The sequence below is a fragment of the Capricornis sumatraensis genome, chromosome X, assembly GCF_032405125.1.
Source record: "Capricornis sumatraensis isolate serow.1 chromosome X, serow.2, whole genome shotgun sequence".
NCBI lineage: Eukaryota > Metazoa > Chordata > Mammalia > Artiodactyla > Bovidae > Capricornis > Capricornis sumatraensis.
In genome coordinates this window covers 74,036,138-74,051,719 of record NC_091092.1, presented here as the reverse complement: position 1 = coordinate 74,051,719, position 15,582 = coordinate 74,036,138, and the positions used below count along the sequence as shown (strand labels likewise).

Sequence of the window (15,582 nt, the reverse complement as noted above, 5' to 3'; positions counted from 1 at the left end):
AAAGGTCAACAAATAAAAGAAAAATTTCTTGGTCTATTCAGAGGTAATCTTTTGGGGAATGTGATATTCCTGCATAGGAAACCCTCAACAACAAGGCACTTGAAATTGCCTTTAATTCAAGGCAAAATACTTTCATACTTCACAACTTACCTCCAGCTGTTGATTACTCATTGCTGATAGGGCTCCCAAATTGAAAGGAATATAAGGAGTTTGAGAGTTAAAACTGACAGGGGGTAAATTGGTCCCAGTTGGTATGTTGAAACGCATGGTCAGTCCCTACAAACAAAAAATTATGCACTTTCCACATTGTGATTTAAAACTTGAAATTCTACATCACCTACTGGTTGAGAAAAAAATCCACATTCTCAGATCTAGGAAATTATTAACACTCTTTCACACACAAACAAAACACCCTTTTCATCTGAAACTAAGATCTTATTACATAGAAAGCTTTAACCCCTAAAGGTGTACTCTTTTCTGATAATTCCCACAGTATGGGGCAACTCAGAGAATTCTGATGAGACTCCTAGTATCACAATGTTAAAGAAGTTTAGTACAATGAATTAGGTGCTTAAAATGGATTCGTGTATTAGGATAAGGTTTCCCATGCTTAGGCACATTTTTGCTCAAGTGAGGTGGTATTTAAAACAGAGGTGGAACTATTTTAAATAAAGTTGCTGCTGGAGATTGACACTAATGTCCAATAATGGAGTATTTCTGTGTTCTGATAATTGGTCAAAACTTTGAGTTTGGTACACATGCTAAAGCAACATTTACCCCTACCTCCAAACTCAAGTTCCTGTATGTCTGTTACTACAATAAGGGTGTTGATGGAAGTTAAGTGATGCTAAATATACAGCTTCCCACTAATCTCTCAATTTAGCAAGTGCTAATCAGATATGAGGTTACTACTGTTTAAGGGGAAACATTTTCTTCTCTCCTCTGAGTCTACACCAAAGGTAGCCAAAGCCCATAAACAGACACCCAAACCTGGGGGACTCTGTTCCTGAAGATTTACTATATTATTACTTTTTCCAAATGTGACCCTTTTCTTCCTCCACTGTTCTTTTAAACGACTAACAACAAAAACAACAACAAAAAGCATTTCAGATGAACTACCTTCTTCTCTGCTTCATATTCAGCCCAAGCTGCTTTTCTTTCTTCTTCAGTCAACTCTTCTTCTTCTTTGTGGTCCAAAAGAGAATCATGTTCATGATATCCTACAATGTGTTCTTTATGTATTTGAAGAAGTTCTGCAAGTATGGTGTCCTGTTTAGAAAGGTTGAAATAATAGTTATTTTCTCCCTCTGGATCATATCTCCATAGTTCTTTGACCTACTGTTAGTCTAGAAACTAGAAACTCACTACAATACATATTTCTGATATATATGATAAATTACTTAGAAAACATTCATAATACATACAATACCAGCCTCTTATGTAAGAATGTCATATTTATAGAGCATGTTTTAGGGGTTCAATTTTTTAATGACTACTTTTCATCTTTCAAGCTCTCTTCCTCCAACATTTTTCTAATTTTTTCCTATGCATTTTGTTTTGTGCTTTTCTCAAAGTTGATTAAAAAAAAAGGCTAACAAGTCTGCTAAATTCAGAGATGCTTTTGCTAAAAATCATGGCTACTCCTGTTCATACATATTTAACACCTGTATTTATTTATTTTGCTGCACCAGGTCTCTTGGTTGCAGCATGCAGGATCTTTGATCTTCGCTGTAGCGTGTGGCATCTTTATAGCTGCAGCATGAGAACTCTAAGTTACAGCATGTGGGATCCAGTTTCCAGACCAGGGATTGAACCTGAGCCCCCTGCACTGGGAGCACCAGAGTCTTAGTCACTGAACCACCAGGGAAGTCCCTTATAACAACTTTATTTTCATAATCACTTTACCTACCAACCATTATACTAACAAAAACCAAATCTAAATTAATCAAAACAGCTACAGAACAGTTTAACTGGAACAACAGTTCTGCTCAGTTCAGTCGCTCAGTCGTGTCCGACTCTTTGCAACCCCATGAATCGCAGCACGCCAGGCCTCCCTGTTCATCACCATCTTGCGGAGTTCACTCAGACTCACGTCCATTGAGTCAGTGATGCGATCCAGCCATCTCATCCTCAGTCATCCCCTTCTCCTCCTGCCCCCAATCCCTCCCAGCATCAGAGTCTTTTCCAATGAGTCAACTCTTCGCATGAGGTGGCCAAAGTACTGGAGTTTCAGCTTTAGCATCATTCCTTCCAAAGAAATCCCAGGGCTGATCTCCTTCAGAATGGACTAGTTGGATTTCCTTGCAGTCCAAGGGACTCACAAGAGTCTTCTCCAACACCACAGTTCAAAAGCATTAATTTTTCCACGCTCAGCTTTCTTCACAGTCCAACTCTCACATCCATACATGACCACTGGAAAAACCATAGCCTTGACTAGACGGACCTTTGTTGGCAACGTAATGTCTCTGCTTTTGAATATGCTATCTAGGTTGGTCATAACTTTTCTTCCAAGGAGTAAGCGTCTTTTAATTTCATGGCTGCAGTCACCATCTGCAGTGATTTTGGAGCCCAAATAAATAAAGTCTGACACTGTTTCCACTGTTTCCCCATCTATTTGCCATGAAATGATGGGACCAGATGCCATGATCTTTGTTTTCTGAATGTTGAGCTTTAAGCCAACTTTTTCACTCGCCACTTTCACTTTCATCAAGAGGCTTTTTAGTTCCTCTTCACTTTCTGCCATAAGGGTGGTGTCATCTGCATAACTGGAACATACAGTCCTTATATTTCAATTGTAAGAAACTCAAATATAAATTAAACTATAAGGACCTAGGATCAAATTTAAATTGATATACATTATTTATCATTTTATTATCAAAGTGTCATTTTTAAAAGTCATGATGTCTTTTAAGGTTAAAAAACTAAAAGCTTAAAACTTGGAATCACTTATATACTCAGTAAGAACCCCAAACTCTGTATGATTATGATTATGATTATAAAAGAGACACACAAAAATGGAGATCACGGGGTGTGGAGGTTAAAGTGAACCATGGATATGTCACTTGCTAACAAACAGTTTAAAATATTCACAAGCTGTTTATTAAGAAATTAAAGATGAAAACCTGGATATATAGAAAGCAAATTAATTCACTTTATAAAAGGACTTTCTATAGCTTCTAACAGTAAGTTTCCTTAGAACACATTTTCTAAACTGAGTGATTTTAATGAAGGAATGTAAATAATGACTGGTCAAAGGAAGGTACAGGGAAGCATACAGCACATTAAATTTAACCTATATTAAATAATCTTAATGCCTCCATAAGTTTTAGCATAGACAAAGCCCACACTTACAAAGAATTTTGTCTTTACATCTTCAACCATATCTAGAGTATACGATCCAGCACAGGATAGGAGCTCAAATGTTTGTTATATTAACTCAAGATGAAAAGTTCAACTCATGCTTTTTCTGTACAAAAGCAAATGCTGACACCAATTCCAACTATTTTGATACCTGGTATTATGTTAAAAACTTTTTATCTTGCCACATCAATACACACTTGAAAGAATCACTTTATAATTTCATGAAAGAAAATGATTTTTTAATGGATATATCTGTAATTAAGATTTTACTATTAATTTTGAATGCATATGCTATTTCTTTGGTTGAAAACATTAAAAGACCATACAAGGTTCAAGAAAGAAAGTCTACTGGTGGAATGCATATATGCTAATAGATTTAGTTCTTTATTTTTTGGTTTATTTCTTTTAAAATGTTAACTAAACATTTCTCTTCTGCCACAGTATAGAAATCTGCCATCAAAGCTGACTTTCTCTGGCCTATGGCATACAGAACATGTTTATCACAACTAGATAGATCTCCAAAGTTCAGAGTTACTAACCAGGCAGGCAGAGAGATAGGGCAATCTGAATTAAATTTTGTTAAAAGATAATGCTTCCTTAGATGTGTGTCTCCCATGGTTACCCCACCCCACTCCATGCGTGACTCAGAAGAAAGGCATGTAATAAAACCAGATAACATTGACTAATATTTTTAGCAAGTGACCATGCCAAATATAATTAGGAAGGTGTTCTACAAAATACCAAATAAATTACAAAATAGAAATGTTCTATGGATAATCCCAATTATACTTCTGTCTGACAATAAGTGATGTTCTTAAAAGAACTGTAGTCAAAACTCACTTCATTTCTCTAAGACAGTAACCTAAGGGAAAGAGCAGCAGAAATTGAATTTTTTTTTTTCAGCTGTATGCTTCTCTCTGTAATAGTGGATAATAACTTAATCTAGTTATGACTGTGAGTTAAACATGGATGAAATGCTCTACAGTTACATGTATAACAGGATGATATAAGAATAGCAGGAATAAATGAAATACCCAATTCTCTGGAAAGTAACACTATGTCAATTAAGTATAGCAATTATTTCTCTATTATAAATGCCATGATTCATCTATTAACTACTTTTTATGATTAGAGAAAAAGTCTTTCCAGAAATGCATGCACACATATACACACAAACGATGCTCATATATACCCTTTTTAAAAAGTGTCTGTATCCTGATTTTCAAAGTCCAAACTTATCATCTTGAAATTGGTAGAAAATAATGTTCAGACAGGCAAAGTAACTTTTTTTCCAATCACAGAGCTACAGACTAGCTGGGATTAGAAGATAAATTTCCTGACTCCTATCCAGTGATCATTCTATCACACTGTAAAGAATGACCGTTTTCTTGAGGCATGGTTCCTCCATTTCCCAGATCTATTCTCTTTAAAAAAGAATTCTCTAAAGGATTCCAGAGGAAGGAGAAACTTAAGTAGGACTTTTTTTTCCCTCACTTTTAACACTTCAGTTCTTTTTGAAGTTTTTAAAAACAAGTATGTTAATTTTTTAATAAAAGAAAATATAAAAGCTGAAATAAAAACAATATACAGACACAAACTTATAAAAAAGGCCAGTTCATGCTTAGCCTGAACCTGACAAGAACTGTTTTACCATTTTCATCTTTAGGAGATAGTCATTTTATGAAATCCCATTTCTGAAACCTTTAAATGTCTTCTCCCCACCAGATTTAAGATCTATGCTATCAAGCCAAACATGATTGCCTAATTATGGTTAGACTATGATTTGCCTTCCACCCACACAATAACTTTCATTTTGACCCACAGTCAATTAAAATGTCAACAAATCAGAGGGAAAGTGCATGTGACTTACCTTTGTATCATTAAAAACTTTTGGACCCTTTTCCTAAAACATAAACTCCCTCCTAACATCAAGCCAAATAATCATATTGCTTTTACTAGCCACAACACTCCCTTGTTTTCAGAATTTTTAAAATTTTTAATGGAAATGATGTTATAATTCTGGTTATAAAACCTAGAGATAACTAACAGTAACATTTGTGTATATCCCTCCACACATTTATATTTTACATGTGTGTGTATATAAATTTTCACATAAAAATGGGATTGTACTATACTTTGCTACTCTACTTTAAAACCTACTTTTCTGCCTTAATATCTTTCCATGAACATTATTTTACACAAACTACAAAACCTTCATTTGTTTTAATTGTGTACATTATATAGATATACTTTATCATCTATTTAATTATTCTCTTAAGAGTTTATTACATGTTTATGTCACTTCTAGTTTTTAATTATCACTAAATCTGCAATGAAATAGGTTAATGGGTAAATTTTAATGTATATCAACCACTTGTTCGTACAATAATATGCCAACAATACTCAGGGACTTAGGCAAGTACCTTTACCATTATCTTCATTTTAACAAAGAAAAGACTACATGTAAGCTAACTGACTTTTAAAGGAACAAGATTCATTTATACATTTCAGAAGTAGGAAAGCAGACATCTTTCTTCGAGAGTGTTGTATAAGACACACTAAGAGAAAAAAAAGATACAGGATTTCTGATACAAACTGTTTCTACAACTTTCCCATTTAAATTAATTGCAACATACTGTCAATACAAGAAATAGATAATGAAATGAATAGGGCAAAAAATATCTGCAACAGGATCCTCAGAGTACTTCTTTGGGAAGAAAAGTTTTGCAAAGTCTAGTGCAAGTAATAAAAACTAATAAAGAAAAATTTTATCCCAATATACAATATGATCAGAGAGAGGTTTTTTTTGTTATTTCCCCCTTAAACCATGCATTTATATTAGTTGCTATAGTAACACTATTATTGAAAATAATACTGGAACAGAATCTATAACCACTCAGCCAACAGTCATCAAAATGAGGTTTAAATTATATCCAAATGTGTACCTTTACTTTTCTTTGTCTAAACTTTGTTTCTCCTTAAATAAGTGAAAAACTTGTAAGCTGGGAAAACCATGGTCTATATTCTAGCTAACAACCTAAATTAGTTTGAGCTTTAAAATGACTAGTCCAATTAATAAATGAAAATTAATGATAAACTACAAGTTTAAGTTAATCACTTAGAAGTTTAAAGTATTTGGCAAGCTGATAAAAATTTCCATTTAATGAATTATGAGATTCAACCTTGAAAATAAAAATCTAAAAAAAACAATCAAGCTTTGCCTAGGGGTGGGGGCAGGGGTTTGCCATGTTTCAAAATATTTCACTTGCTTTCAATTTGAATTTGAGTATTATATCCAGAAATATCACTAGAATACTTACATGCCACAGGATCCACTCAAAAAGCTATGAAAAAAATTCCTTTTATTAAATAAGTCTAGATTCTTAATAAAGAAACTCAATATTCCTAGTCAAAAAAGTTTCTACTTTCAAATTTAAAGCCCGTTTCTTCCCAAACTACCCAAGGGGGAAAAATGCAACATATTTGAAAGTAACTAGAGAGCTATTAAGGAGAAAGCAATGGCAACCTACTCCAGTACTCTTGCCTGGAAAATCCCATGGATGGAGGAGCCTGGTAGGCTGCGGTCCATAGGGTCGCGAAGAGTCTAACACGACTGAGCGACTTCACTGTCACTTTTCACTTTCATGCATTGGAGAAGGAAATGGCAACCCACTCCAGTGTTCTTGCCTAGAGAATCCCAGGGACGGTAGAGCCTGGTGGGCTGCCGTCTGCGGGGTAGCACAGAGTCAGACACGACTGAAGCGACTTAGCCGCAGCAGCAGCAGCAGCAGAGAGCTACTAAATGAAGTTCACATACCACCTCATATCAGATTTTGAGGTCAGTTCAGTTCAGTTCAGTCGCTCAGTCGTGTCCGACTCTTTGCGACACCATGAATCACAGCATGCCAGGCCTCCCTGTCCATCACCAACTCCCGGAGTTCACTCAGACTCACGTCCATTGAGTCAGTGATGCCATCCAGCCATCTCATCCTCTGTCATCCCCTTCTCCTCCTGCCCCCAATCCCTCCCAGCATCAGAGTCTTTTCCAATGAGTCAACTCTTCGCATGAGGTGGCCAAAGTACTGGAGTTTCAGCTTTAGCATCATTCCTTCCAAAGAAATCCCAGGGTTGATCTCCTTCAGAATGGACTGGTTGGATCTCCTTGCAGTCCAAGGGACTCTCAAGAGTCTTCTCCAACACCACATAAACCTTACAAAGAGTATTTATAAATATAATCCAGATTCTCAAATTGTAGGTAAGAATAAGTGACAACTGTAGAACTTCTAACTTTCAAGGAAAGAAAAGGCAGGCCTGCCAAACTGACACTTCCTTGTCCTTTTTAGTTGCTCAGTCGAGCCCAACTCTTTGTCATGCCATGGACTGTAGCCCACCAGGCTCCTATGTACATGGGATTCTCTAGGCAAAGATACTGGAGTGTTTTGCCATCTCCCTCTCTAGGGGATCTTCCTGACCCAGGGATCGAACCAGTAGAGATCAAAAGCTAGAATCTCCTTTGATAAGAATGTTTGATACTCAATTAACATTTAAAGAACTAGATACTATATTTAGCATTTAACCTTTAAAAACTGGTTATCCATTTCAATTCTTATACATGACATAGGCCATTCACTGTGAGGTAAAGAGTGCCATTCTATATTTTCATATGACTGTAGTGAACTGTGGTGTTGGAGAAGACTCTTGAGAGTCCCTTGGACTGCAAGGAGATCCAACCAGTCCATTCTGAAGGAGATCAGCCCTGGGATTTCTTTGGAAGGAATGATGCTAAAGCTGAAACTCCAGTACTTTGGCCACCTCATGTGAAGAGTTGCCTCATTGGAAAACACTTTGATGCTGGGAGGGATTGAGAGCAGGAAGAGAAGGAGACAACAGAGGATGAGATGGCCTGGCGTGCTGTGATTCGTGGGTTGCAGAGAGTCGGACATGACTGAGTGACTGAACTGAACTGAGTGACTTTCTAGAGGTTGCAGCTTTCCAAGAAGAGCCTGAATTGGAACTCAATTCTTATGTTATACAATCTGGAGTTCACATTATTTCTTTAGTTTATTAACAGTGTTACATCCTCTAACTCAACCATAGGCGTGCTATAAAAAGTATATGAAAATAGGAGGGAAAGTAGTTTTTTTGGCAGTTCAAATTACATTTAAAGAAAGAAAACATTAAAATGTTAAAATGGTTTAAAAAATGACATAAGATGAACTAGTGAATCTTATTTTGATCAAATCTCTCCCACAATTTATACTCCTTTTAAGGTTCTAAAGTAATAAATTTGATACAAAAAGCTCAGTCATGAAAACCTCAGTCAATGAAGAGACATTCACCTACTTAATTCCCCTATAAGTATTACAGTTTCAGTTTTCCACTGTCCCTATTCCTGGAAGTATTACAAGACACATTTGAACCAATCAACCTCAATAACATATTTTAGGGTATTAAAATACTGTGGCACTCAAGTTATCTATAGTAATTCACAATCACTGTCATTTCAACATGTTAGTTATATCCTTCTGAACTCCTCTAAATGAAAATGAAAAAAAAAAAAAAAAACTGAGCGGACATATAGCCTTGCTTACCATGTTTCTCTCTACAACAATTTTATGTATAGACATCAGTATAATTTTGCAGGAATCAATTGATTTGATTAAAAGAAAAAGACAGCCTTTTTAATTTTAGAGGAAAGTTTAATTGCAGAATAGTGGTAAAGAATCTACCTGCAATGCAGGAGACACGAGTTCAATCCCTGGGTCATCAACATCCCCCAGAGAAGGAAATGGCAACCCATTCCAGTATTCTTGCCTGGAAAATACCATGGACAGAGGAGCCTGGTGGGCTACAGTTCATGGGGTCGCGAAAGTCAGACATGACCTAGCAACTAAACAACATATATGTGTGTGTTGTGCGTGCGTGTACATACACACAGAGTTATATAACTTTTTCAATTGGGAGGCTTTACATGTAGTAGTAAAGGGTCACAGGGTCTAGAGTACTGCTCCAACAGCATTCTGGGCAATGATGGAATGTGCTGTGTCTGCACTGTCTGATTTGGTAGCCACTAGTCACATGTCAGAGAAGGCAATGGCACATGTAGCCTCTGAGCACTTGAAATGTGACTAATGTGTCTGAGAAACTAAGATTTTAATATTTTTTCCTTGGTCAGTTAACTGGGATCAATAAAAGACTCTTATCAGGTTTTATTTACCACTTTCTCTTATATTCAACACCTTTTCTAAAGGTCTAAAGCAGACTCTCAATTAAAAAAAACTAACAGTGTATTCCCATACACAGAGAGTAGTTTTTACACCTTAACCATGTCTTTCTAATGAGAAATTCATTGGACAAGATCGACAAGACAAATTATCTGATGGCAGAATTGTCCTAGAAAATTCTAGATATATGGCTGTCATAATTATAGAAGGACCAGTAAGTTGTTACCTGTTCTAAGAACATACATATGTAAATAAATTTTAGCTGATGCTTAAAGGATACTTCTCATTACCTACAAAGAAAGCATAATAAGCCAAAGCAATTTATTTATGTGAGGATCTAATCAACTTATTGCTCTTGTTTTACCAGAGACTGAAGCACAAAGAGCAAATGATTGTTAGTAAAATTTCTTATGCTTATTTAAAGTACCTTGTTGAATTTTTTCCCTTCTCTCTTTAAAAGAATTTTAATTTCATTATTATTATTGTGGTATAGCTGATATACAATATCATATGTTTCAAGTGCGCAATGTAGTGATTCACAATTTTTAAAGGTTATACTCCATTTATAATGATAAAATACTGTCTATATTCCCTGCATTATACAATATATGGCTTCCCTGGTGGCTCAGAGGATAAAGCGTCTGCCTGCAATGCGGGAGACCTGGGTTCGATCCCTGGGTCGGGAAGATCCTCTGGAGAAGGAAATGGCAACCCACTCCAGTATTCTTGTCTGGAGAATCCCATGGACGGAGGAGCCTGGAGGGCTACAGTCCACGGGGTCACAAAGAGTTGGACACGACTGAGCGACTTCACTTTCACTTATACAATATATCCTTGTAACTTATTTTATACATAATAGTTTGTACCTCTTAACCCCCTACCTTTATCTTGCTCCTCCTCCCTTCCAGCTCCTCACTTGTAACCACGAGTTCATTTTCTACATCTGCGAGTCTGTTTCTGTTATATTCACTAGCCTGGTGTATTTTTAGATTCCACATGTAAGTGACATCCTACAGTATTTGTCTTTCTCTGGCTGACTTATTTCACTAAGCAAAATAGCCTTCAAGCCTATCTATGTTATTGCAAATGGCAAAATTTCATTTTTTATGGCTGAGCAGTATTCCATTATATATATGAATTACCACATCTTGTTTATTCATTCATCTGTTGATAAACACCTAGGATGCTTCCATATCTTAGCTATTGTAAGTAATGCTGCTATGAACACTGGGGTGCACCTAATTTTTGAATTACTATTTTCATTTTTTGGGATATATACCCAAAAGTATAATTGCTGGGTCATCTGGTAGTTCCATTTTTAGTTTTCTAAAAAACCTCTTTTGGAATTCTAACTTTGCTCCTTAATAACTGGGTAATCTCTCAGAACCAATTCCCTTACTACAAAGGGGTAATACCACCTGAAACTCACAGGATTATTGTAAGGATTAAAAGAGATTATGTTTTTGAAAGGAACATAGCACAAGCACTTGATATGCATTACTTCCTTTTCCCCATAACTTGACTTATCTTTTTTTAAAGAATATTAATCTCATTTTACACACCATCTATGAAACATTCTTGCCAGAAAATAATCTGCCATGAATCTAATCAAACTTTTGGATCTAATTTTCAGTTTACAGAATATATAAGATTTAGAACTTCAAATTCACCATTAGGAAATAAATCCAGAAAAAAGGGAGGGAAGGTGACTGCACTAAATTAAAGAAATATATAGAGAGACACCACAACCAAGTGCAGTACGCCTTGAGTGGATCCTGGTTTGAACAAAGAAACTGTAACAAACATTTTTAAGACAAGTTGGTTAATCTGACTATTAATATGGATGTGGCATTTGATGATGCTAGGAAATTAAGAATGATTAATTTTATGGTATTGTGATCATAATTTAGAGATTTATAGTAAAATATTTACAACCAAAATATATTCTTATAATTTAAAATATTTTAGAAAAATAGAGGCAAATGTGGTGAAATATTAACAACTATTAAATCTAGGTGATGGGTATATGGGTATACATTACATTTTTCTGGTTTGAAAATTTCACAATAGGAATAATTTTTAATTAACTTTCTAAACATATTTTCTCTGTAATAAGGTAAACAGTAGACTATATGGCAGAATTCTGGGACAGCCCAAAGTTGGAAAGGTGGATTTGTATGCATTTTAGCCTTAGTTAGCTCTCTATTTTAGCAAATAAGTTTCCTCCAAGTTACCTCTCTACAGATGTTTGAAAAACCTAAACTGAATACATAAATGCATGATGACGCTGTTCTAAGAACTTCATATGAATTATCTAATTAGTCACAATAACTCTATGAAGTACACGCTATTTTTAACCCCCTTATTACTGATGAGATATCTAAGATCGTATTTCAGCATGGGGTGCTGGTTCCCTTCCTGACAATCAACCTACAGGAAAAACTACAGAAGGTAAAAGGAAACATGTAGTCCAGGAACTTAGAGAGATACATGTGTGTGTGCAACATCACAAGGGTGACAAAATGGGCATCATATGCCACCTGAGGCAGATCTATTAAAAAGATAATTCAGAGTAAGCATGATAAGGGAAGATATTAGCAATACAAAATTGAAATAAAACATATCTTAAAAGTGTCAAATGAAGTATTTCAGATAAAAAATAATCATTGAAATAAATAACTCAACGGATAGTTTAAGTATCAGGAGAAGTACAGCAGAAGACTAACTTAGCTAGGAGATCATACTGAGACACTTTCACAGAAGATAGCAGGAAAGGATAAAGAAATAGGAAATGCACAAGAAAAGCTAAAAGATATGGAAGCTGAAAGTGTAATAACAATCTCAGAAAGTGAAGTCACTCAGTAGTGTCTGACTCTTTGTGACCCCATGGACTGCAGCCTGCCAGGCTCCTCCGTCCATGGGATTTTCCAGGCAAGAGTACTGGAGTGGGTTGCCATTGCCTTCTCCGAAACAGTCTCAGAAGGAGATGCAAATAAAAATGGAGAGAATGAGTTTTTTATAGTGGATACTAATTTCCCAGAATGACAGAACAAGAAAATGAGGCACAGAGAAGTCAAGTAACTTGATATGGTCAAGATTCAAACCTCAGTCTTGCCTGAGAGCTCTTGACCTTAACCACCATGCTATAGTGACTCAGTACTGAAGATCAATATATTCAGCATCAAAGATAATTAAGGAGGATTGGAATTAGCTGTGCCACTTTAGGATTTTGCAGTAACTAAAAGATAAAATCTATACTCTCCACTATTACACACCTCTTAGTTCAGTTCAGTTCAGTTCAGTCACTCAGTCGTGTCCAACTCTTTGCGACCCCATGAATCGCAGCATGCCAGGCCTCCCTGTCCATCACCATCTCCCGGAGTTCACTCAAACTCACGTCCATCGAGTCCGTGATGCCATCCAGCCATCTCATCCTCTGTCGACCCCTTCTCCTCCTGCCCCCAATCCCTCCCAGCATCAGAGTCTTTTCCAATGAGTCAACTCTTCACATGAGGTGGCCAAAATACTGGAGGTTCAGCTTCAACATCAGTCCTTCCAAAGAACATCCAGGGTTGATCTCCTTCACAATAGATTGGTTGGATCTCCTTGCAGTCCAAGGGACTCACAAGTCTTCTCCAACACCACAGTTCAAAAGCATCAATTCTTCGGCACTCAGCTTTCTACACAGTCCAACTCTCACATCCATACATGACCACAGGGAAAACCATAGCCTTGACTAGACGGACCTTTGTTGGCAAAGTAATGTCTCTGCTTTTCAATATGCTGTCTAGGTTGGTCATAACTTTCCTTCCAAGGAGTAAACGTCTTTTAATTTCATAGCTGCGCTCATCACCTGCAGTGATTTTGGAGCCCAAAAAATTAAAGTCTGACACTGTTTTCACTATTTTCCCATCTATTTCCCATGAAGTGATGGGGCCAGATGCCATGATGTTCGTTTTCTGAATGTTGAGCTTTAAGCCAACTTTTTCACTCGCCTCTTTCACTTTCATCAGGAGGCTTTTTAGTTCCTCTTCACTTTCTGCCATAAGGGTGGTGTCATCTGCATATCTGAGGTTATTGATATTTCTCCCGGCAATCCTGATTCCAGCTTGTGCTTCTTACATACCTCTATAACACTGCAAATGCCTTTCCATAAATTCACAGTATTAAGAAGAAAGGTGATGAAGTAGAGAAAAGGGAACCCTTGTGCACTGTTGGTGGGAAGTAAATTGGTGCAACCACTATGGATAACAGTACGGAGTGTCCTGAAAAAATTAAAAATAAAACTACCATCCAGCAATTTCACTCCTGGGTATTTATCCAAAGAAAACTAAAATACTAACTCAAAAAGATATTTGCAAATCCAACTTTAATGCAGCATTGCTTATAACAGCCAAGACATGGAAACAACCTAAGTATAATCCATGGATGAATGAATAAAAAAAAATGGGTATATACAATGGTGCACACAATTGAATATTGCTGAACAAAAAAAAGAAAATCCTGCCATTTGTAACAACATGGATGGGTGGTGAAGTCATTATGCTAAGTGAAATATGCTATAAAAATATTATGCTAACTGAGAAAGAAAAATATTGTACAACCTCACTTTACGTGGAATATAAAAAAGCTGTAATTATAGAAACAGTAGAATGATGGCCACAAGAAGCTGAAGTGTATGTGAAATGGAGAGATGTTTGCCAAAGGGTACACATTTACAGTTATAAGCTGTTGAGTAAGTTCTGGTGATATACTGTACAGTGTATTGGCCACAGTTGATAATGTTGCTGCTGTTGTTCAGTGGCCCAGTTGTGTTCGAATCTTTGCAACCCCATGGACTGCAGCACGCCAGGCCTCCCTGTCCCAAAGCTTCCCCAAGTTCATGTCCATTCATCAGTGATGCCATCCAGCCATCTCATCCTCTGACGTCCTCTTCTTCTTCTGTCTTCAATCTTTCCCAGCATCAGGAACTTTTCCAATGAGTCAGCTATTCACATCAGATTACCAAAATACTGGAGCATCAGGTTCAGCATCACTCTTTCCACCGAGTATTCATGGTTGATTTCTCTTAAGATTGACTAGTTCGATCTCCTTGCCATCCCAGGGACTCTCAGGAGTCTTCTCCAGCACCACACTTCGAAGGCATCGATTCTTTGGCATTCTGCCTTCTTTATGGCCCAGCTCTCACAACCATATGTGACCACTGAGAAAACCATAACCTTCCTCGACTATGCCAACTTTTGCTGGCAGAACAATGTCTCTGCTTTTCAACATACTGTCTAGGTTTGTCATGCCTTTCCTGCCAAGAAGCAATCATCTTCTGATTTCATGGCTGCTGTCACCATTGCAGTGATTTTAGAGCCCAAGAAGAGGAAATATGTCACTACTTCCACTTTTCCCCTTCTACTTGCCATGAAGTAATGGGGCCAGATGCCATGATCTTAGTTTTTTTAATACTTAGTTTTAAGCCAGCTCTTTCACTTTCCTCCTTCAGCCTAATCAAGAGGCTCTTTAATTCCTCCTCCCTTTCTGTGGTGGATTCATGTCAATGTATGGCAAAACCAATACAGTATTGTAAAGTAAAAAAATTTTAAAAAAAAGAAAAAGACCATCTCCAAGAAAAAGAAATGCCAAAAAGCAAAATGGCTGTCTGAGGAGGCCTTAAAAATAGCTGTGAAAAGAAGAGAAGTGAAAAGCAAAGGAGAAAAGGAAAGATATAAGCATCTGAATGCAGAGTTCCAAAGAATAGTAAGGAGAGATAAGAAAGCCTTCATCAGCCATCAATGCAAAGAAATAGAGGAAAAGAACAGAATGGGAAAGACTAGAGATCTCTTCAAGAAAATTAGAGACACCAAGGGAACATTTCATGCAAAGATGGGCATGAAAGGACATAAAGGACAGAAATTGTATGGACTGAACAGAAGCAGAAGATATTAAGAAGAGGTGGCAACAATACACAGAAGAACTGTACAAGAAAGATCTTCACGACCCAGATAAT

At 36.7% G+C, this 15,582-nt stretch overlaps 1 protein-coding gene across 1 annotated transcript in view; it reads right to left on the bottom strand.

Annotated features, from left to right (window-relative positions):
- ATRX (ATRX chromatin remodeler) overlaps window positions 1–15,582 on the bottom strand; it is a 214,071-nt gene that overhangs the window by 6,007 nt on the left and 192,482 nt on the right. Inside the window, exons 30-31 of the mRNA XM_068963358.1 lie at window positions 1,120–1,269; window positions 151–276 (exon numbers count right to left, since the gene is read on the bottom strand). Of these exons, the coding sequence (XP_068819459.1) occupies window positions 151–276; window positions 1,120–1,269 (276 nt within the window). The remainder of the gene's footprint in view (window positions 1–150; window positions 277–1,119; window positions 1,270–15,582) is intronic.